At 40.7% G+C, this 24,124-nt stretch overlaps 2 protein-coding genes across 6 annotated transcripts; both read left to right on the top strand.

Annotated features, from left to right (window-relative positions):
* The first annotated feature begins 566 nt into the window (after window positions 1-566).
* LOC145139992 (uncharacterized) lies at window positions 567-1,427 on the top strand. Its single transcript, XM_079073623.1, has 3 exons — window positions 567-699; window positions 763-1,073; window positions 1,131-1,427. The coding sequence occupies exons 1-3, from the start codon at window positions 567-569 to the stop codon at window positions 1,425-1,427; spliced, it is 741 nt and encodes a 246-aa protein (XP_078929749.1).
* Window positions 1,428-6,607: 5,180 nt separating this feature from the next.
* Window positions 6,608-10,627, top strand: LOC145138310 (uncharacterized protein At1g01500-like). 5 transcript variants are annotated; one of them, XM_079072413.1, is made up of 3 exons: window positions 6,608-6,740; window positions 8,395-9,195; window positions 10,126-10,627. In XM_079072413.1, the coding sequence occupies exons 2-3, from the start codon at window positions 8,470-8,472 to the stop codon at window positions 10,348-10,350; spliced, it is 951 nt and encodes a 316-aa protein (XP_078928539.1). In that variant the 5' UTR covers window positions 6,608-6,740; window positions 8,395-8,469; the 3' UTR covers window positions 10,351-10,627. The 5 variants fall into 5 exon arrangements, with proteins under 5 accessions (XP_078928539.1, XP_078928540.1, XP_078928538.1 ...); XM_079072414.1 differs by having other exon boundaries at window positions 6,611-6,740; window positions 8,398-9,195; XM_079072412.1 differs by lacking the exon at window positions 6,608-6,740 and adding an exon at window positions 6,751-7,114 and having other exon boundaries at window positions 8,398-9,195.
* The last annotated feature ends 13,497 nt before the right edge of the window (window positions 10,628-24,124 follow it).

Here is a 24,124-nt window from a genome sequence, read left to right as displayed (position 1 = left end):
CTGTACTGAGTCTGTTCCACATGTGGAGAGGGAGAGGTTAGCGCAAGAGTATTTGTTGTTGAAGCAGACGACACAGTCGATGATGAAGATTACTAAGACGTTTACCGAGAGAGCTCTATTATGCCCTGAGTATGCCTCTTCGTAGCAGGTTCATATGTCCTGTTACTTGAGCATGCTCAAGACGAAGATTCGTGAGTTTGTGTCAACCTAGAGGTATGGTTCCCTTTCTGAGTTATAGTCTTTTGCTCGGAGGAAAGATTAAGATTGAGATTCAGACGAGAGAGAGAGAGGAGACAGGCTCCAGGTTAGAATATCAAACGGTAGAAAAGTGGTTCAAGCCCACCGATTCACGGTCTGGAGGTCAGAGGGGCCGCATTTGTGGCAAGTGTGGGAAGACGCATGATGGGACTTGTCGATCAGTGATTGGGTGCCACAAATATGACAGGGAGGGCCATATTGCTAGGGATTGTCATAATCATGCCCTATTTCCAAGCACCATGATTTGCTACCACTATGATCAGGTTGGCCATATGAAGGCCAACTGTCGCTTGATCGCTGCAAGACCAATGCAGGCTCGAGCACCGGCTACTTTGAGGAATACCGATGGATGCCAGGGGAGAGATGAGGCCCCGAAGGCCAAGGGTCGTGCTTGTCAGCTCACAGTAGAGGAGGCCATGGCAGCGCTTGACTTTGTTACTGGTATGTATTCATTTATTTTATGTTCAGTTATTTCATGTATGCTTATGCTTGTATCTTTGATAGGTACCTTCTTAGTGAATTATTTTCCTTCTCTTGTGCTATTTTACTGGGGTGTGAGTCGATCTTTTGTATCTCAGTCCTTCACTAGAGCTTTTGTCATGTCTATTGGGGAGTTGGAGTGTCCGTTGCGAGTCTCCATCGCTAACGAACACGGGGTTACAGCTTCGAGTGTTTTTTGGAATTGTACTTTGGAGATATTCGGGGTGTCTTATCCGATTGATTTGATTCCCATCCCTATGGGGAATGTGTGCGTGATTGTGGGGATGGACTGGTTGAGCATATTTGGCGCCATGATTGACTGCGAGAGACAATTGGTGATAGTTCAAACCCCAAGTGGGGGATAACTTACTATTTATGGTGAGGGTATGAAGGTTAGTTTGACATTTTGTTCCACTACCAGAGCTCGGCAGTATCTTCATCATGGGTGTTTGGGTTATCTCGCTTATGTGGTTGACGCCCAGGAGGAGGGGACAGTTTCAATTTCAGATGTGCCAGTGGTCAGGGAGTTTCTAGATGTATTTCTAGAGGATTTACCCGGTGTGCCTCCTATGGGGCAGGTGGAATTCAGGAACGATCTGATCCCTGGTGCGACACAGATTGCCAAGGTGTTGTATCGCCTTGCACTACAGAGATACATGAGTTGTCCTCTCAGCTTCATTAGCTGTTAGGCAAGCAGTTAATCTGACTGAGAAATTCACCCTAGGGAGCACTGGTTCTTTTTGTAAATAAGAAGGACGGGTTGCATCGTATGTGCATAGATTATCGAGAGTTAAACAAATTAACGGTGAAGAACCATTACCCACTCCCTAGGATTGATGACCTCTTCGATCAATTGCAGGGTGCATCTTGGTTCTCCAAGATTGATCTGAGGTTGGGTTACCATCAGATGAGAGTCCGGGAGGAGTACGTGGAGAAAACAACATTTCAGACTTGTTATGGCCATTACGATTTTGTGGTGATGCCTTTTGGGATCATCAACACACCTACAACGTTCATGGATATGATAAAACGGGTATGTAGGACGATGCTCGACCGGTCAGTTATTATTTTCATTGATGATATTTTGGTCTACTCCAAGACCAAGGAGCAGCATGAGGAGCACCTTAGAGAGCAACTTAGAGTACTAAGACAGGAGAGGCTTTATACCATGTTCTCAAAGTGTGAGTTTTGGTTACGAGAGGTCCAGTTTCTGGGACACCTCGTCAATCAGGACGAGATTCCGGTCGATCTGGCCAAATTGAGGCAGTGATGCAGTTGGAGGTCCTGAAGTCCCCATCTGAGATTAAGAGTTTTCTGTGATTGGCTGGTTATTATCAGAGGTTCGTCTAGGATTTCTCCAAGAATGTAGTTCCTCTGACCCATCTGACGAAGAAGTGTTTGGATTTCCATTGGGGGCCTGAGCAGCAGGCTATATTTGAGACTCTGAGGAGGAAGCTATGTGAGGCCCCAATATTAACTCTTCCTGAGGGTGTTGATGATTTTGTGGTATTTTGTGATGCATCACAAGTTTGGGGTCGGTACTCATGAAACGGGGCAGAATCATAGCCTATACGTCAAGGCAGTTGAAGCCTTGTCAGGCCAGGTATCCGACGCATGCTTTGGAATTGGGGGTTGTGGTTTTTGCCTTCAAGATTTGGCAACATTATCTCTATGGGGACCGATGTACCATCTATACAGATCACAAGAGTTTGAGATATCTTGATGTTGTCAGTCGAATCTAAACATGAGGCAGCGCAGGTGGCTTGACGTGGTCAAGGATTGTGATTGTGAGATTCTCTATCATCTGGGGAAGGCTAATGTGGTGGTTGACGCTTTGAGCCGTAAGATGACTAGTACTCCTACCCGAGAGCACTGTTTGAGGATGTCCATCGACTCCCCACTTTTGGATTTGATCAGGGAGGCTTGGGCCGAGGGAGTCAAGAAGGAAAAATGGAAGCAGGAGAGGATCAAAGTTGAGATTGACAGGTTATCTACCGACAGCCGCGGGATTTTGACCCGGTGTGGTGGGTTATGGGTGCCATTTTCTGGAGTAGTCTGGTAGATATTTTGGAGGATGATCATAAGTCTAGGTTCTCGATTCACCGTGGAGCCACGAAGATGTATCAGGACTTGAGGCTGAGTTATTGGTGACCATGCATGAAGAGGGAGATAAGATGGTATGTGGAGAGATACTTGACCTGTCGGATGGTCAAGGCTGAGCACCAGAAGCCTCGTGGAAAGCTTCGGCCACTAGAGGTGCCAATGTGGAAATGGGAGCACATTACTATGGATTTCATCACTAAGTTGTCGAGGACGGACAAGGGATTTGATGCGATTTGGGTCATCGTCGATCCTTTGACCAAGAGTGCCCACTTTCTTGCCATTCGGCCGAGAAGTTGTCCGACGTGTATGTGTGCGAGATTGTCGCTCGCCACGGTGTACCAGTCTCTATTATATGTGATCGCGATATACAGTTTACTTCTCGGTTTTGGCAGAAGTTTCATGAGGATCTGGGTAATAGACTGCTTTTCAGCATGGCTTATCACCCTCAGATTGATGGTTAGAGTGAGTGTACCATTCAGACACTCGAGAATATGTTGAGGGCTTGTGTCATAGATTTTGGTGGGAGTTGGGATTTCTACCTTCCCCTAGCTGAGTTTTCCTACAATAACAACTATCATTCTAGTATTGGTGCACCGCCTTTCGAGCTTCTCTATGGAAGAAAGTATCGTACATCAGTGTGTTGGGGAGAGGTCGGTCACAGGGTCATGAGGAGGACTGAGGTAGTTCTCTAGATGATAGAGCTCATCCAGTAGATCAGGCAGAGGTTGCAGACAACTTAGAGTTGGCAGAAGAGCTACGCCGATAAACGATAATCCGAATTAGAGTTTCAGGCCGGGGATATGGTTTTGTTGAAGGTATCACCTTGGAAGGGTGTTATACTCTTTAACAAGAGGGGAGAGTTAGGACCCCGATTTATCAGACCATTCCGAGTTGTGGCTAGAGTAGGCAAGGTGGCCTATCGATTGGATCTTCCTAAGGAGCTTTGCCAGATTCATAGCACCTTTCACATTTCCCAGCTTCAGAAATATGTAGTCGACGATTCATCAGTGATCCCATCGGATGTCATTCAGGTTGATGAGCGCCTGAATTATGTGGAGAGACCGGTAACGATTCTAGACAGGAAGACGAAGGCCTTGCGCAACAAGGTGGTACTTTTGGTTAAGGTCCAGTGGCATCATTAGAAGGGTTCTGAGTGGACTTGGCAACCCGAGGCAGAGATGCGGGAGCACTACCCAAAGTTATTTGCAGTTGAGGACTTCGAGGATAAAGTTTGATTCAAGTGGGGGAGATTTGTAACACCCGTTCCATGTATGAGTTAATTTATAAATGTTCTACTTTTATTTGGGTGGCCACGGCGTGGTGGAGCCTCACCACGACATGGCGGTATTGTTTTGATCGCGGGTTTAAATGACCCGCCACGGCGTAGCCATAGGTGACACGATGTGGCTAGTGTTTTTGGAGGAAATACTAATTCTTGGGATTTGGGCCCTATTTAAAGGCATTATGGCTAGGGTTTTGTGATCATTCAACCTCCATCACCCTATCAAGATCAGAAACCCTAACCCTAGCCTCCATTGCAATTGTGAACTCATTTTGGTGTTTTTGGTGATCTTTGAAGGAGAAGGAAGCCTTTGGTATGGTGATTTACCTTGCAAGCATCATCTACATCTTCTAGCATATCTTATGGACCTTGGTGAGTGTCCAAGACTCAACCTTTTCCTTGCTAAGTTGCTAGATCTTTAGATTTTATCCCCTTTTTCTTCACGTCTTGACGGGTTTAAGTGTTGAGATCTCATAAAGTTTGCAAACTTTATGAATCTCCATGCCATTTGGATTATTTGGTGCTTTGGATCTGAAGTAGGAATGAGTTTTGGTGTCATGCATGGAATTTTGGTCATTAACCCTTGTTTTGACCTAATACGATTTTAAGACATGCATTGTACAAGCATGTCTGAAAAGCATAAATTTTTATGTTAGTAATGGTGCTAGGAACCCTTCTGGAGTTGTTAGACAAGAGACCTTCAAGATTAAGTACTTAATGATTAAGCCATGTTATATTTTTGCACTTTTTGGACCTAGGAGTTGAGATATTGATCTCTTGGGGAGTCTTAAGGGATAAAGGTTGAAAATTTATCCATTTAGACCATAGAATGGACCAGATCTAAGCTTTGGAGCCCTTAGAATCTAAGAAAACGACTTAACCCATTAAGTTGTTAGGAACCCAATGCCCACGACATGACCTTAGGTCGTCACGACGTGGCGACTAGGCAAGAGCCGTCTGTTTTGTCGTTTCGCTGCCACGACGTGGCGACCAGCTAAAGGTTGATATTTAACTTTTGACTATTGACTTTGACCAAGTTTGACTTTAGGTTAAATGGTGTAACTTGAGTAGTAGATTGAGGCTTGGTTCATGTTTATGGTATAGGTGATTCGTGGAGTCAGTGTGTAGAGTAGTGATTAGTTCAACTATCGTTCAGACTGTGAAGTGAGTTTTCCTCACTGTACTCGTGGGTCGAAGACACCAATGTCGGCCCATTAGATTGTATGATGTATCCTTATATATATATATATATATATATATATATATATATATATATATATATATATATATATATATGATGTTGTTATGCTGTAGTGTTCTGTTAGACTAATAAATTTGCATGATTATCTGTTAGCTGATTATATGTTTATCTGTTGCGTATGTCGACGTAGTGTGGTTGGGTTAAGGCAATATTGCTCTATGCGAAAGCCAACAAACGTGGGAGCAATACAGACATAAGCTGAGGGTCAGGAAGGCAAGTTAGACTTATGTTGTGGGCTCGAGAGTAATCCAGACATATGTTGTGGCCCGAGAGGGCGATCCAGACTTATGTTGTAGACTCAGGGATAATCCAGTCTGATGGCTGTAGACCCAGTATGCATGCTATTATATGTTTGTGTGGTGACGTTTTGGGAGGACTCACTAAGCTTTGGCTTGCAGTTTGATTTTATGGTTTCAGGTACATTTAAGGATAGAGGCAAGGCGAAGGGTTGATTGTGCACATTATTCTCGATATTTATTTATTTGATCTATGATTTTGTGATACTCTGATTATGATTATGACTTTTGGAAACTATGTTTTGAGGATTTATGTATTTTGATATGGTTTTAAAAAGGAAAATTTTGTCATTATTTTTGGGATGTTACATTTCTCAAATGTCAATTTCTTCCCTTCATTTTCTAATGTTTCACGTTTAACCTTCGTAGTTTATATAATATGATTTTCCTACAACTACCATCCTAAACTCTGTCAAATGTCATTTTGTCTTCCTCGATTTTGAATTTTGTAAAATGTCACTTTTATCCTATCGACTTTCTAAACTTTCGTGTTTAACCCATCCACCAACAGTTTTGTCAATGATATCGACCTTATATGTTTATCTACCAATAAGTACAATAATACATAATTTTTATCAATACAATCATTAAAAATCAATTTACAAAACATATCGAAGACACCATATAAAACATCTCTCTTTCACTCTCCCTCCACAAAATACTAGCTTTTATAAAGACATGTGTGAAAATAATGATTATTTATGTTTTATATTTTATTTTGGAACCAAATTATATAGTTAACCGATTTATCTTTCAAAAATTAATTAAATATATTTAAATAATAGCTAATGTTTTTGAAGGCAACACGTGTAACATAAAGTGAAATGTATCCATTAAATATGTATATCAATATGTCATTGTACTCTATTGTCCTGGCTTGGATAAGATGGCAGGGATATTAGAATCCCCACAGGGACCACGTTCACCACCACCAACATCATCACCATATAAAACATCTCTCTTTCACTCTCTCTCTCTTTTTTAGAAAATCAATATCACAGAAAGAGACTTTACAAGAAGGGAAACTTCAATTTAGCCTTCTTATAATCAACTATTTCTTGTGAGTTTTTTTTTTTTTTCTTCCCCAATTTTAATCCTTTCATTTTCAGTAAATTAACGGGGTTTTATTGGAGTTATAATCAAGCCCATGTTGATTTACGCTGATTCACACATACACACATACTGAAGCATTCCAGAGTTTTTGTCTGTTTATGATCATTTGTCATTTACTTTGCTTCTGTATTGACATCAGTCTCGACACTTGTGCCTGCCATTTTTAGTTTTGGATTCTTCTTGCCCTTTAAATTCTTGCTTTAAAAACCCCCCAGAAAAAAGTTCAATTGTCAACATACACCGTTCGAAATCGAGACTAAAGTTACAAAATACATCAACTTTTAGCATTAGGGTTTGTCATCCGTTGCTGCTGATAATTGGGTATGGGCCTTTACTCTAAAAATTTGTTCCTTTTTTATGTTTTGAGTAGAAATGAAACTTTTTGATCTCTTCTTTTTAGCTTAGGGTTGTTTATCTGTTGCTGTAGCTTATTGGGTATGGATCTTTACTGTAAAAATCTGATTTTTTTTTCTTCTGAATTTAGGCTTGTTTTTGGGTATACTTCTTCAGTATGCTGGATCTTGAAAGTTGGTTGAACTATTTTTCGTTTATTTAAGCTTAGGGTTGTTTATCTGTTGCTTCTGCTTAGTGGGTATGGATCTTTATTGTAAAAAACATGTTCTTTTGTGGGGATTTAGGCAGAAATTGAAGATTTTTCCTTCTGGTTTTTAGCTTTGAGTTTTTAATTTATTGCTGGTGCTTGTTGTGTATGGATCTTCACAGTAAAAAGTTTGACTTTTTGTGGGATTTTGAGTAAAATTTCAACTTTTTAATCTGTTTTTAGCTTAGATTTGATTTGATTTGGGTGCTGCTTAAGTGCTTAGTGGGTGTGGATCTTTACCATATAAAAGGAATCTTCTGTTCAAGAAATTAACCTTTTTTCTATGCTGCTGCTGCATAAAGCCACTATTTAGCAAAAGTAGATTGATAGTAGAGTCACCATGACAAAATAATTGGGATAAATATAAAAATGATTTTAAAAAATGACGTCTGAACACTCTTTTAGTGGAAGAGTGAGCATGATTGTTTATGCAAACCTTTAGATTTAGCTAAGGGTAACAAATCTTTGCTGTAAAAATGAACTTTTTTATTAAGGTTTCTTCAACTTCCATATAGCTTTCTTGACATTATTTTCTTTTTGTACTTAAAACTTTTCCTTTTTAGATCCTTTTTGGAATATTTTTAGTTCCTTTTTATATTCTCATATGAGAAGACTTGAACTTGAAATTGCAAACACGCCCACTTTAAAAAGTTAGAACTCGGGTGTGTTTGGATGCGCGTTTAAGCTTATTAATGCAACCCATTGTTTGGGTAAAAGTGATTATGACTGATTTTTTAGGGTTAAAATAATCAGATATGAAGTAGGTGAGAAGTTTCGTTAAGAGAACTTATTATTGCGATGGACGTAAACAACCCAAAAAGACGTGAATACCCTCTTCATCCCCATCATACAAATACAAAATAGCCCTAGAAAAGCTTGTCTATATCATATTCAACAATTTTTAATTTTCAAGAATAGTCATAGTTTTCGCCATTTTCTCAGTTGTTTAGTTTTAATCATCATCTTTCATTTGACATTTATTTCTTTTTCTAACATAAAGCAGGTTCTCTCTTACTGATTGTGATATGGGCTTTCCCAACTCCTCTCAAGCAATCGTATATTCCGGCTCTTAAGCATGGAGGTTCATCATTTCAACAACACCATGGAGACTCGTTACGAGAACGGAATCGGAATCGGAATCGGAAACGGACATTACAGTCCGAGACACAACTCTTACCACTCGACCCCAAAACACTCTCTATCTTGGCTCGATTTAAGAGTTTGCTACATTCGAATCAGCAAATGTGATATCAACAATGAATCAACCCCTGAACATCTAACACTTAACCATGTCCCACTTAACCGTGACACTTTACTTGAAGTCAATGGTGTAAGAACTAGCATCTACTCCGATTGTGTTTCAACCCTTTTAAAGCGAGATCGATTAGACAAAAAGTCTGAGGAAGTTACATTTGTTAGTACGGATAGTTTTAGGACAACAGGAAGTGTGAAGTTTGAGGTTTTTGATAAGGATGTTCTTCTGGTTTCCGGGGTTCTTGATTTGTGTCATGGGAATGGAATTCATGGGGAGTTGGCTTCAGATGGTTGTGTTTCTAAATGGAGAATGGAATGTGAGACGGATATGGTGGCGGGAAATGGGTTTCTGAAAGGGGTGGAATTGGAGACACCTGTGATTGAAGTTTGTTTGGCTGGTAGTTTTGGTGGGAATCCGATAATTTTGACGAAAAGTTTACAAGTTTTTTATAGAAAGAAACAAACAAGGAAAGGGGTGCTTCAAGCTATACCTGAAAATGAAGCAATTGTGAATCAAGGAGAGGGTTCTTCTGGCCTTTCTTTGAAGGTATGTCTTTTGGTTTTAGTATTAATTCTGTAATAGCTTTGTTATTTGGTATTGATAACAATATATGATATTTAAAAGAACTATAGATTTTGTTTTATAGGACTTGTAATCTCAACCGATGAGTTGGATGAATTGACCTACAAGCATTTATTTGTCAACTTTTTTGTATAATATAAATAATCATTGCATTAAATATGAGTACAAGAACTATGCTATTACAATCTAATTTTTTGAATACAACAGACTTGTGATGGAAGTACACATTGTGCGACTCTTTGTTTTCTTTTCAGCTTTTTTTTTTTTTTTTTTGTTTTTTTAATTTTACCCATAACTGGATTAAAAAAATTCACTTGATCCCATCTGTAGACTGTAGTTTAATATATTATATTATAAGAACCTTATCCTGAGAAGAGCTCAGCATTTGCATGGCTTTTGGCACTTTTTTCCATGTTGCGCACACTACAATGATGCCCTCTTGTTCTATGAGTCGTTGTTCCATTAAAATATATTGGATTTCATATAGGTTACAATAAAAAAAAAATCAAACTTTTTTGGCTTATAGTTTTTAGTCCAAATCAAAGTTGTGTTTTTTGATTCAGGGTGGTTTATTTTTGTCATCATTTACACCCGGTTTGTTAAATAGGACATGAAAGATTATACTGTGTTTAACATAAATTGGACGAGGACTACAGCCTATGTCAATGAGACAAAAATCATAGTTTTTTGTCCCATTAGAAAATGTGGGACAGGGACTCACTTTCTTTCATGCTTGCAAGTTGCAATAGACGTAAATACCCTCGTCCTCATTGAAAATATTCCTCAACAACCTTGTTCCATGTAACAAATGCAATTGTAGTGTTTGATATTTTCTTACATTTGACATTATATTTTGTTGGTTTCTTTATGCTGTTTTGCTTGGTGACATTGTAGGCTGCGGATTACCCGAACTACAAGCAGGAACACGAGTACCATAGTCTTTACTCCGGAATGGAATACGTGGAAGGTGAAGACGGAGAACTATCGTGGTTTAATGCCGGTGTGAGAGTGGGTGTCGGAATTGGATTGAGTGTTTGCCTTGGAATCGGAATTGGTGTCGGATTACTAGCAAGGACTTACCATGGTACTACTAGAAACTTCAGAAGACGACTTCTTTGATTTGGGTGTTTACCATCTATTCCAAAACAACACATCAAAATAAGAAGGTTTTGTAAGAAAGTGGAGGACTCTTGAAGCACATTCCGTGAGGTTGGTTGATTTTGTAGGTATTAATTTAGTTGCTGACAGGGTTGATGTCGTCGTCATGTAAATAACTATGATCCGATGTGGTTCCTAGTTGTTTGTGTGTATGTTTTTTGTCATTCTCTTTGTTTTGAATTTTGTCAACAAAGGTTGTTGATAGGAATAACTAATAAGCATGTTTTGTGTTTGTCGAGCAATAGAGTTGAATCTTGATGGAGTAATGATTAATAAAGTAATAACCTTGATCATATATATGGAAAATGAATGATTAGGGCAACACATATTTGAACCAATGAAAATATGACAACACATCATTTTAGGATAACCACATAAATAACTTTTACAATACATTACTTGTGAATAAAGAAATTGACACGTGTCATTTGATTATTGGTTTTAGCATATGTTGCGCTAGTTATTTGTTTTCCGTAGAACTCATTTCTATATATATATATATATATATATATATATATATATATATATATATATATATATATATATAGAGAGAGAGAGAGAGAGAGAGAGAGAAAGAAGAGGGTTTAATTGAGAAAAAAAAGGTTGAGAATGAGGGATTCATTCTCAGCTATATATTTATTTTGCCGCAAAACACTTAGGCATACCGGCGGAAATGAATAACGGATACACATGTGTTTTCCAACTAAACATGTTTTCTTAAACTATGATAATCATTACCTTACTATACCCAAAAACATACTTTTTTTTTGTTTTTTTTATTTTTAGAAAACTATTTTTATCGAAAAATTATTTTAAATATATCAAAATTCATAATTTTTTATTCTCTATAAATAGACATCCATATTGATATAGTTTTAAGATAAAATAAAAAATTTATTTTTTTTAGAGTTTCAACTCTCGTTATTCAGAAGTGAATAAAAATTTATCAGATTTTTATTACAGTACATTCGTTATTCACTTATGAATAAAATGTATGCTTAACTTTTTTTTTTATAGTTTGAGTATCGTTCATATATGAATATAACATGTAATAAAGTTTTCTTACTTAAAATATATTTTTTACATCATCTTTCGTCATATATATTATATTTATATATGAATAAAACGTGTATTAGTTGTCGTCATATTTTATATTCATATATGAATAAAACATTTATCAGATTTTTGTTACAGTTAATTTGTTATTCATATAAAGTTGTATAAATGATACTTAAACTGTAAAAAAATTAAAAATATTTCTTTATTCATAAGTGGATAACGAATGTACTGTAGTACAAATCTGATGCATTTCTATTCACTTATGAATAACGATAGCTGAAACTATAAAAAAAAATTAATTTATCTTAAAACTATATCAATATAGATGTCTATTTGTAGATAATAAAAAATTATGTATTTTGATATATTTAAAATCATTTTTCGATAAAAATAGTTCCTTAAAATTTAAAAAAACGAAAAAAAAACTATGTTTTTGTATATATTAAGGTAATGATTAGCATAGTTTAAGTAAACATGTTTTGTTGGAAAACACACGTGTATTCTATTCCCATTTCCGCAGGTACGATGGAGACTTTTGCAGCAAAAATAAATGAGTGGCTGAGAATGATTCCCTCATTCTCAACCTTTTTTATTTTCTCAATTCTCTCTCCCTCTCTCTCTCTCTCTCTCTCTCTATATATATATATATATATATATATATATATATATATATATATATATATATATATATATATATATATATATATAGGAGACGGTTCATTTGAGATTAAAAAAAAGTAGAGATCTTGAGATTCAACCTGAGCCATACATTTCTCATTTGCCGCTCTAACGTCAAGTGTACCGACAACAGCAGTGTATGCGTAATCATAAATGATTATATATATATATATATATATATATATATATATATATATATATATATATATATATATATATATATATATGTGTTCACAGACTGAGTAATCATATATGATTATGATATATGATTATGACAGTTTATGTAAGAAAAGGTGGTGGTGACAGAGGTGGCGGTGGTATAAGTGACGGATGTGACAGTGGTGGGGTCGGTTGGTGTCAGAGGTGGTGGTAGTGGTGGCGGCGGTGGCGGTTGTGGTGGTGGTGATGGTGGCAGAGGAGAAAGGTATGGGCGACGCTATATAATCATTTATGATTATATAGGCCTGACGTGCCGGTATGCCGGAGGGTTAGAGTGGCAGACTTGAAATATGTGGTTGAGGTTGAATCTCAAGATCTCTATTTTATTTTTAATCTCAACGGAACCTAACTCTCTCTCTCTCTCTCTCTCTATATATATATATATATATATATATATATATATATATATATATATATATATATATATATATATATATATATATATATATATTGTAACACCCGTTTATTTATTAGTTAAATAAATAAATTAATGAACGAATGGTAGCCTAAAATAAATAATTATATATATGCAGGGTGTTGGGTTCGAGGAGTTAATTGCCACATTTTAGAAGTCGGGGGGGGGGGGGTTAAAAGTGTGAGTTCGTTACTCATTTTTATAAATATTTATGAAGACAGGGGCTCCGTGGTAATAATCAGGAATTATTTTAAAAAGGAATGAGGTGGAGGGGCTGAGTATGTTATAATTAAGACATTGGGGGACTGTTTGGTAAATTGTGTACCTAAGTTGTAAGGGATTTTAATGGTGAGGGTTCAAAGGGTAATTATTGGATTTACTTGGAAAGAAACTAGGAAGGGAGGGACTAAAGGCGTCATTATGGCAATAAAATTGAAGGGCACGGGTATAAAGCCTTAGCATGTGCCGGTTGCTACTAAACCCTAAGTCTAGCTAAGAATGCAGCCGTCACCTCCCCCTTATGACTCCCACCGGCCGCCACTCCCACTTCTCCACCTCCGTGAGTTCGCCAACCACCGCAACCCGGGAATGCCGACGAGAATGTTGTTGCCGCCGTCGCTCGTGAACCGGTCGCTGCCATGTTCGTTAAAGTCAAAAGCCGCCGTTGAGGCAACGCTGTAGTCGTGGATGGTCGCTGTTCGCTGCCGCCATTCTTATTCCTCCTTCCTTTCGTTCTGCTACCGATGGTCGCTGTCTTATCGCCACCACCTTCTTCGCTTCTTCCCGCAAGTCGCCACCACCTGCCACTAGTTATTTGACTTCTGCCATCGGCGCCTTATCAGGTCCTGCCGACGGCTGTTCTGCTCACCGCCATCGTCACCTACCACAGGTGGGTGTGGGTTTCTTTTACGAGCAAAAGACGAGGGGGGGTGCGTTTTTGCGTTATTGTGCATACCGTATGTGTGTTTGATGGCCGACAACAGCGAAGAACATCCATGGCCGCCATCAGCCGCCACTTTCGTCGCCACCAGCCACCGTGGAAGGTGGTTGTGTGCGTGTGCTGCCATGTGTTTAGGTGTGTGTGTGTTGTATGTAGTTTCGTTGGCCGGAAAATTGAGAAAAGGCCACCACCACCACCGTGAGGTGGTGGCTGCCACCGTGTACCACCACCGACCACCACAAGGGTGGTTGCGGGTGTGTGTTTATTTAGTGAAAAGTGTGTGTGTGTTTATATCATGAGTTCATTGTAATGGTAAAAATTGGAATAATGAAAGGAAAGTCAAACCACCACCGTTAGATGGTGGCTGTCGCCTCCTGCCGCCACCGGCCGCCGTATCGGGTGGCGGTGTGCTTGCCTCGTTGAGTTCGATTCGTTTAGGGTGCTTGAAACCCTAATGGGCCTTGTAAGCCCTAATGGACCCTAACTGACCCAAATAAAACCCTAATGGACTTAATGATATTCTAGTGGGCCTATCAGGCCCAATAAAGCCCTAATTGACATAAAAGCCCAACAAATTGATATATGGGCTAATATTTGGATTGGAAACCCTAATTAGGATTTGGAAAACCCTAATGCCAATAAAACCCTAATTTTGAGACTTAATCGGGACACACACACGGGAATTATTTAATAACTTGAGATATTAAATAATAAGCATTGACAAAGATTAATCTAAGCAATATTGGACTTAATGGATTAAGTCCTTAGAGGATTAAGTCCTTAATGGGTTAAGTAGGAAACTTAACCCTAATCATCATTTTATGTGAAACCCTAATTTCACTTGGGTTTATTGTTGGGCCTTTCTATTGGGCCTTGATGATTTGGGTTATTAATGAGCCATCCAAGATCAAGCAAATGGACTAGAATAATTAATGGGCTTTGAGGTAAGGCCCATATGAGGAGTTGGGCCCAGATGGGAAAATTGGGCCATAGATGGGCCATGGTTTGGGCCTTTATGATTATGTGATATTGGGCCATTAGAATGTTGAATGTTGGACTGGACTAAATAGTTGGGCCTTATGGTAAGACCTTGTAAGGGTTTGGGCCCAATTTGGAAAATTGGGCCATATGATGGGCTTTGACTCATAGTTGACTTTTGGGCCTATGGATTGGGCCTTGGGCTTGAATAAAGCCAAGCATGGGGTAATGTAGTAATGACCCCAAGTACGTACTCATGGTTATGTAGTGGAACCCAATTATTAATTGGGTGTTATTTTGGTGTTGACAGTTCGGGAATCTGTCATCCAGCAGCTGGGGTTGGGTCTGCGGGACTTCAGCAGTGTGGGACTATGTCTACGGGACTTCAGCAGTGTGAGGTGAGTTACCTTCCAGTAGGGGTGGGTCTACGGCCACAATGCCGGCCCACCAGTAGGAGTTGTTAGATGATTGTCTTCGTGATAATTGTCTATATTTGCTACTACCTGTTATGTTTATGTGCTGGTATGATATGATTTTATGTGATAGTGAAAGTAGGGGGTGAAATAGTCCCCGGTTACCGGTCGATAGGACCGAAGGGGTAGTTTAGTACCCAGTCATGCTAGCCAAATTATGATATATGTGATATGATATTATGTGGTAGTAGTAGGGGGTGAAATAGTCCCCGGTTACCGGTCGACAAGACCGAAGGGGTAGGCCAGCACCCATATATGCTAGGCAGTATGTGATTTATGTTTATATGCTAGGGTTTTATGTGGTAGTGGTAGGGGGTGAAATAGTCCCCAGTATCCGGTCGAGAGGACCGAAGGGGAGGCCAGCACCCAGATATGCTAGACAGTATCCGGTCGAAAGGACCGAAGGGGAGGCTAGCACCCAGATATGCTAGGCAGTATCCGGTCGAGATGACCGAAGGGGAGGCTAGCACCCAGATATGCTAGACAGTATCAGGTCGAGAGGACCGAAGGGGTAGGTCGGGCACCCAGATATGCCTGACAGTATATGTATGTTATGTGATTGTATGGTATGTGGTATGATGGGGGAACTCACTAAGCTTTGTGCTTTATGTTTACAGTTTTGGTTTCAGGTACTCGTTTTCAAAGGGAAGGAGCCGGCTTGATCACAGTGCATCACACTATGTTTTCCGCACATGAGATCTTTGGGATTACACTCTGATATGGTTTTATGATAATACGTTTTGATTACTGACACTTTGGTTTGACACGAGATATTATTATTAATGTTTTTATACTGATGGTTTTATGTAATAACTTATTTAAAAATGAAATTTTTGGCCTTGAATTTTGGGACGTTACAAGTTGGTATCAGAACCTTGGTTTGAGGGATTCTGGCACACTCTCGGGTGTGTCTGAACTCAAACTAAGGACTTGGTATGAAAATTTTCAAAAGTAAAATCATTTTATAAAAGAAGTTTGAAAAGAATTTGAAGAGAGAAGAGAACTTTGAAAAGAACAAGGTGTGTGATGCGTGCAATCAGCCGAGCTCAAGTAAGTTTTCCCCAAGATACCCATACATATTATGTTATGATTATGATTATGAGAACTGCATGCTAGATTAGGGTTAAGGATCTATGAAGGATGCCTTATATGCCTATTGTATGTGCTTGTAAACTTGCATGCTAGTACTGAGCAGTCAGTGATAGGATAGCCTGTTTAGGTTATGCCTGATTGTATGAGCCTTTGAATTGCATGAACAGATTCCTGATTAGAGGATAGAATGATTTGATTGGAAGATGATGGTTAGATTTTCCATTGTATGAATGCTGTTTGCTTTGTGCTTTGTGGGACTCTTAGTAATGTGAGCTAACTATTAAGTGAATATGCTAAGTCACATGGAACACAGGCCGGATAATCTCAGAGTGATAGACTTGACCCTATTGCGCAGCTCTTGTCTGAGTCCAACCGTTCTAGGGATGGGTCTCTTACTCGAAGGATTATCTGATCTCTGTTGTATGTGGCTATATTCATAAGGTAGCTAGTTGACACTACTGGGAATCTTTCAGCAGCTGAGGACTGGGTGAGTTTAGGAACCTAGGAAAGCCTAGGATACGTTTCAGTGGGTTAGTAGTGCGGCTCAGTGAGACTTGGGTGTACCAGTTGAGGAAGTGACTTGGAGGATCCGGGAGGATTGCTGCGGAAAGTATGGATAGGCATGGAAGGTAGTATTGGGCCCATACTACTGAAAGCACAGGATCCATACTCGAATCGATGAGAGTCTTGGAGAATCTGAGAAGCTTCAGGGAGAAGTTTGTGACCCAGTTTGGGGACAGACGATGTTTCAGTTGTTGCAACTTAGCCATTGGCAAGTGAGCTGGTCAGCGTGACAGGGCGTCAGACGAGGATATGATTTCCAAGAAGTTACAGATACGAGATCGATTTGGAGCACTTTGAGAAGAGAGGTTCGTGCTAGGTGAGTATAGTAGAGGGTCCCGAGAAGAGACCCATGACTTTTGATCATCGGGTGAAAGGCCAGCAGGGTCTAAGTCAGTGCAGCACGTACAGGAAGGTGCACAAGGGAGTTTGCCGCTCCAAGGGTTTAGGCTGCTACAGGGTAGCGGGGTTGGTCATGTCAGCAGAAGGTGATTAGTATTCCTCCAGATGTTGCGGGTATGTCGTCTTCTACTGCTGCCAGATGGATGTTGGGAATATGTATCGCCTTGGAATTTTGAGTGAGTTTGGATAAGTCAGATCTCGGGTCGGTTTTCTGCTAGTGTTTGGGTTATCAAGGATCATATATGCCATCCAGCATGCCGAAAAGTTCTTGATGAACCCACAGAGGGATGCATCTTGCGGAGCGGGTTCCGCATGTATCGTTATCATTCTGGATCTTTGTCGAGATCTGTGCAGGAGTAATGTTTGGAAGATCCTCGGTCAGGTAGAGTAATAATTCTCCAGTGAAGTCAACGTTCAGGGGTTCTATCATTGTTCAGGTATGGTCGGTAATTGTCTATGGATGAACTTTGGAGTTCAAGGCACTACCGTTGGTAGGACAGAGCTGGTGACATGAAAAGGGTAGATTCAGTCGCAGGTGTTAGATGCATAAGTGGTTGGTCATCGCGGGTTCAAGATAATTGTATTTTCGCATGGGTTGTGTTCGGTTAGAGTTCAGTGGTGCTGCAAGATTGGAAGTAGGAACGAGGATTCGTCAGCCAGAGTAAAGATTAAGGCCATCAGTTGACAGCATGGGAGGTGGATTGAGGTGTCAGACTGGACCAGATCTCAAGGGTACTCATCGGGATTTCAGAGAATGGGTGATCTTAAGGTTTGACTGGTGATTGATCGTTTGCATTGGTAAGCTCAGATTGTTGGTAGTGGACTATTAGGAAGTAAGAAGGATTGGGGATCCTTCAATTCTCACGTGCCGTGAAGATTCAGTCGAATCTAAGTGGGGGAGAGACTTTTTATAAAGTTCTCCAAATGTGAATTCTGATTGCGCGAGGTGCAATCTCTTGGGCACCTTGTCAACCAGAAGGGTATTTTGGTCGATCCGGCCAAGATAGAGGTCGTGATGCAGTGGGAGATTCAGAGGTCTCCATCTGAGATTCGGAGTTCCTGGGTCTAGCATGTTATTACCGGAGATTTATACGGGACTTCTCAGAGATTGAGGTTCCTTTGACCCGACTGACTAAGAAGTCGGTGGCTTTTCGCTAGGGGCCTGAGCAGCAGGCAGCCTTCGAAACTCTCAGACAGCGGTTGTGCGAGGCACCGATTCTCACCCTGCCAGAGGGTGTAGATGATTTCGTGGTTTACTGTGACGCTTTGATCATGGGCATGGGTACGGTACTGATACAATGGGGTCACGTGACAGCAGGTTTTGGGAACCAGATTAGAGCTTCAGTTAGGACTCAAGTTCGGTTGAGTGTTAGGTCGGGTGCGTGTTCGACCCAGTTGGGAAAGTATTGTAAGACTACGGGGGTAGCCGTAGCATTCACTAGCAGTCGGATAGTATGGAAAGTGTTGTAAGACTACGGGGGTAGCCGTAGCATTCACTAGCAGTCAGATAGTATGGAAAGTATTGTAAGACTACGGGGGTAGCTGTAGCATTCACTAGCATTCAGATAGTATGGAAAGTGTTGTAAGACTACGGGGGTAGACGTAGCATTCACTAGCAGTCAGTTAGTATGGGAAGTGTTGTAAGACTGCGGGTGTAGCCGTAGCATTCACTTGGTTGGTAGATAGTATGAGCGCGTTGTTAGGACGCGAAAGGAACATTGGTACCCACCAGTTCGGGTGTAGCAGTGAGGATATGGAAATCTACAGATCGGTTTATGGATTTCCCTAGAGGGATTAGACCTGGTTAAGCCAGTGATAAGACTGTAGGAAAGTCACTACGGTTATGAGGTCAGGGAAGCAATGGACTGCTTAAGGACATGTGAGGTAAGGCTACCATTGTTCAGGTAGCAATCACTTTTAGTCGTGGATTTTATGATGTCAGGATTCGACGTATGGACCCAACTGGTTGGATCGGGAGGTCGTTAGAGCCACAGTGGCATGATAACTAGTGGCAGCTAGTTCCAGAGAAGGATTTCGTTCAGAAGTCGTGTGAGACGACTATGTGGGAGCCCTTTTTGCTCAGCGACCGGACTGGAACCCGATATTTCAGATGATTGGCGAGCGAATTGAGACCCAGGAGGTCTCGTTAGATTTTGGAAATCAGCCATGTGGCAACATGCTGCTTCAGGCAGTTCAGTGTTCGGGCAGTTTCTGCGTTTGGGCAGTGTTAGTATTTGTGTTTTAGGTTGCAAGTACGGACGGAATAGCTGGTTGATTGGGAAGTGACAAGTCACTGACAGCGGGATTAACTAAGCCTTTGCAAAGTATAGGTGATCTGCAGGGGTAATTAGGTCCGTGATCCTGTTTTATAGTGGGAACCTCGAACTATCAGAAGTTGAGTAAACAGTTGAGGGATAAACAGACTGGATTCGTCGATGATGATTCAGTATGAGTGGTCTGTCAGGGAATCAGACCATCTCGAGGTATTAGATTCAGACGAAGTAGATGTGATCCTGTTGTGAGGAATTCGTTCATATGGGGATATTAGAGCTTTGCGAAGATTGGTCACAGCTACCCTGGGAAGGCTAGGGTGTGCCCAAGACGGTGATCATGTTACTAGAAGTGGTTTGGCACATAAGAAATAGTAAGGAGTGATTTCGAGGACGAAATCTAATTTAAGTGGGGGAGAGTTGTAACACCCGTTAATTTATTAGTTAAATAAATAAATTAATGAACGAATGGTAGCCTAAATTAAATAATTATATATATGCAGGGTGTTGGGTTCGAGGAGTTAATTGCCACATTTTAGAAGTCGGGGGGGGGGGGGGGAGGATAAAAGTGTGAGCTCGGTACTCATTTTTATAAATATTTATGAAGACAGGGGCTCCGTGGTAATTATCAGGAATTATTTTAAAAAGGAATGAGGTGGAGGGGCTGAGTATGTTATAATTAAGACATTGGGGGACTGTTTGGTAAATTGTGTACCTAAGTTGTAAGGGATTTTAATGGTGAGGGTTCAAAGGGTAATTATTGGATTTACTTGGAAAGAAACTGGGAAGGGAGGGACTAAAGGCGTCATTATGGCAATAAAATTGAAGGGCACGGGTATAAAGCCTTAGCATGTGCCGGTTGCCACTAAACCCTAAGCCTAGCTAAGAATGCAGCCGTCACCTCCCCCTTATGACTCCCACCGGCCGCCACTCCCACTTCTCCACCTCCGTGAGTTCGCCAACCACCGCAACCCGGGAATGCCGACAAGAATGTTGTTGCCGCCGTCGCTCGTGAAACCGGTCGCTGCCATGTTCGTCAAAGTCAAAAGCCGCCATTGAGGCGACGCTGTAGTCGTGGATGGTCGCCGTTCGCTGCCGCCATTCTTATTCCTCCTTCCTTTCGTTCTGCTACCGATGGTCACTGTCTTATCGCCACCACCTTCTTCGCTTCTTCCCGCAAGTCGCCACCACCTGCCGCTAATTATTCTACTTCTGCCATCGTCGCCGTTAGCAGGTCCTGCCGACGGCTGTTCCGCTCACCGCCATCGTCACCTACCACAGGTGGGTGTGGGTTTCTTTTACGAGCAAAAGACGAGGGGGGTGCGTTTTTGCGTTATTGTGCATACCGTGTGTGTGTTTGATGGCCGACAACCGCGAAGAACTTCCATGGCCACCACCAGCCGCCACTTTCGTCGCCACCAGCCACCGTGGAAGGTGGTTGTGTGCGTGTGCTGCCATGTGTTTAGGTGTGTGTGTTGTATGTAGTTTCGTTGGCCGGAAAATGAGAAAAGGCCACCACCACCACCGTGAGGTGGTGGCTGCCACCGTGTACCACCACCGACCACCACAAGGGTGGTTGCGTGTGTGTTTATTTAGTGAAGTGTGTGTGTGTGTGTGTGTTTATATCATGAGTTCATTGTAATTGTAAAAATTGGAATAATGAAAGGAAAGTCAAACCACCACCGTTAGGTGGTGGCTGCCGCCACCGGCCGCCGTATCGGGTGGCGGTGTGCTTGCCTCGTTGAGTTCGATTCGTTTAGGGTGCTTGAAACCCTAATGGGCCTTGTAAGCCCTAATGGACCCTAACTGACCCAAATAAAACCCTAATGGACTTAATGATATTCTAGTGGGCCTATCAGGCCCAATAAAGCCCTAATTGACATAAAAGCCCAACAAATTGATAAATGGGCTAATATTTGGATTGGAAACCCTAATTAGGATTTGGAAAACCCTAATGCCAATAAAACCCTAATTTTGAGAATTAATCGGGACACACACACGGGAATTATTTAATAACTTGAGATATTAAATAATAATCATTGGCAAAGATTAATCTAAGCAATATTGGACTTAATGGATTAAGTCCTTAGAGGATTAAGTCCTTAATGGGTTAAGTAGGAAACTTAACCCTAATCATCATTTTATGTGAAACCCTAATTTCACTTGGGTTTATTGTTGGGCCTTTCTATTGGGCCTTGATGATTTGGGTTATTAATGAGCCATCCAAGATCAAGCAAATGGACTAGAATAATTAATGGGCTTTGAGGTAAGGCCCATATGAGGAGTTGGGCCCAATTTGGAAAATTGGGCCATAGATGGGCCATGGTTTGGGCCTTTATGATTATGTGATATTGGGCCATTAGAATGTTGAATGTTGGACTGGACTAAATAGTTGGGCCTTATGGTAAGACCTTGTAAGGGTTTGGGCCCAATTTGGAAAATTGGGCCATATGATGGGCTTTGACTCATAGTTGACTTTTGGGCCTATGGATTGGGCCTTGGGCTTGAATAAAGCCAAGCATGGGGTAATGTAGTAATGACCCCAAGTACGTACTCATGGTTATGTAGTGGAACCCAATTATTAATTGGGTGTTATTTTGGTGTTGACAGTTCGGGAATCTGTCATCCAGCAGCTGGGGTTGGGTCTGCGGGACTTCAGCAGTGTGGGACTATGTCTACGGGACTTCAGCAGTGTGAGGTGAGTTACCTTCCAGTAGGGGTGGGTCTACGGCCACAATGCCGGCCCACCAGTAGGAGTTGTTAGATGATTGTCTTCGTGATAATTGTCTATATTTGCTACTACCTGTTATGTTTATGTGCTGGTATGATATGATTTTATGTGATAGTGAAAGTAGGGGGTGAAATAGTCCCCGGTTACCGGTCGATAGGACCGAAGGGGTAGTTTAGTACCCAGTCATGCTAGCCAAATTATGATATATGTGATATGATATTATGTGGTAGTAGTAGGGGGTGAAATAGTCCCCGGTTACCGGTCGACAGGACCGAAGGGGTAGGCCAGCACCCATATATGCTAGGCAGTATGTGATTTATGTTTATATGCTAGGGTTTTATGTGGTAGTGGTAGGGGGTGAAATAGTCCCCAGTATCCGGTCGAGAGGACCGAAGGGGAGGCCAGCACCCAGATATGCTAGACAGTATCCGGTCGAAAGGACCGAAGGGGAGGCTAGCACCCAGATATGCTAGGCAGTATCCGGTCGAGATGACCGAAGGGGAGGCTAGCACCCAGATATGCTAGACAGTATCAGGTCGAGAGGACCGAAGGGGTAGGTCGGGCACCCAGATATGCCTGACAGTATATGTATGTTATGTGATTGTATGGTATGTGGTATGATGGGGGAACTCACTAAGCTTTGTGCTTACGGTTTACAGTTTTGGTTTCAGGTACTCGTTTTCAAAGGGAAGGAGCCGGCTTGATCGCAGTGCATCACACTATGTTTTCCGCACATGAGATCTTTGGGATTACACTCTGATATGGTTTTATGATAATACGTTTTGATTACTGACACTTTGGTTTGACACGAGATATTATTATGAATGTTTTTATACTGATGGTTTTATGTAATAACTTATTTAAAAATGAAATTTTTGGCCTTGAATTTTGAGACGATGTATATATATATATATATATATATATATATATATATATATATATATATATATATATATATATATATATAGGGGATGGTTCACTTGAGATTAAAATAAAATTAGAGATCTTGAGATTCAACCTCAGCAATATATATCTTATTTGCCATTTTAACGCTTCAGCATACCGGAAGCAGTGGGGTATGCCTAATCATAAATGATTATACATATTTCTCTGTTCACAGATTGAGTAATTATATATGATTATGACAGTTGGTAGCAGAAGAGGTGGTGACGACATAGGTGGCGGTGATATAAGTGACGGAGATGATAGTAGTGGGGTCGGATGGTGTCAGAGGTAGTGGTGGTGGCGGTGGCGGTGGCAGTTGTGGTGGTGGGGATAGTGGCGGAGAAGAAGGGAACGGGCGGCGCTATATAAACATTTATGATTATAACATGTCTGTCGTGCTGTTACGCCGGAGGGTTAGTGCGGCAGATGTGAAATATGTGGCTGAGGTTGAATCCTTAAGATCTTTATTTTATTTGTAATCTCAACGGAACCTATCTCTCTCTCTCTCTCTCTCTCTCTCTCTCTCTCTCTCTATATATATATATATATATATATATATATATATATATATATATATATATATATATATATATATATATATATATATATATATATATATAAGTTAGGGCTTAGGGCTTTCAGTTATAAAAGGTCACGTATTCTTCAAACTTAATCTAATATTAATATATCTCAAATTTCAGTTAGTCCTTTACTAATTGTCCGATATGCCACATCACAATACGTAATCTTGATTCTTGAAGACGAAATGCGTGCGACACATCAATGCGATCTTGAAACATGAAACGCAACATTTATCTTCTATTCTTCTATCTTGATTCTCAATTGTTCAAATCCTCAACGTTAAACAGTAAGATCATGCCAAGGATGGAATATCGGTGTTGATTCAATGTTCTACACAAGAATGGGTTGCAGACATCACAATCAATCTAGTAAGCCTTGATGTGTTCTCGA

This window comes from Lactuca virosa, chromosome 9, assembly GCF_052849685.1.
Source record: "Lactuca virosa cultivar CGN04683 chromosome 9, Lactuca_virosa_CGN04683_v6, whole genome shotgun sequence".
Taxonomy (NCBI): domain Eukaryota; kingdom Viridiplantae; phylum Streptophyta; class Magnoliopsida; order Asterales; family Asteraceae; genus Lactuca; species Lactuca virosa.
This window is presented reverse-complemented; position numbering and strand designations above follow the sequence as displayed.

Excerpts from the sequence above, each read along its gene's own strand:
- LOC145138310 (XM_079072413.1), top strand. The coding sequence starts at position 8,470 with ATGGAGGTTCATCATTTCAACAACACCATGGAGACTCGTTACGAGAAC. Across the intron at positions 9,196-10,125 it reads CTTCTGGCCTTTCTTTGAAG|GCTGCGGATTACCCGAACTA; the intron begins GTATGTCTTTTG and ends GTGACATTGTAG.
- LOC145139992 (XM_079073623.1), top strand. The coding sequence starts at position 567 with ATGCAGGCTCGAGCACCGGCTACTTTGAGGAATACCGATGGATGCCAG. Across the intron at positions 700-762 it reads AGCGCTTGACTTTGTTACTG|GTACCTTCTTAGTGAATTAT; the intron begins GTATGTATTCAT and ends TATCTTTGATAG. Across the intron at positions 1,074-1,130 it reads TTGACTGCGAGAGACAATTG|GTTAGTTTGACATTTTGTTC; the intron begins GTGATAGTTCAA and ends GAGGGTATGAAG.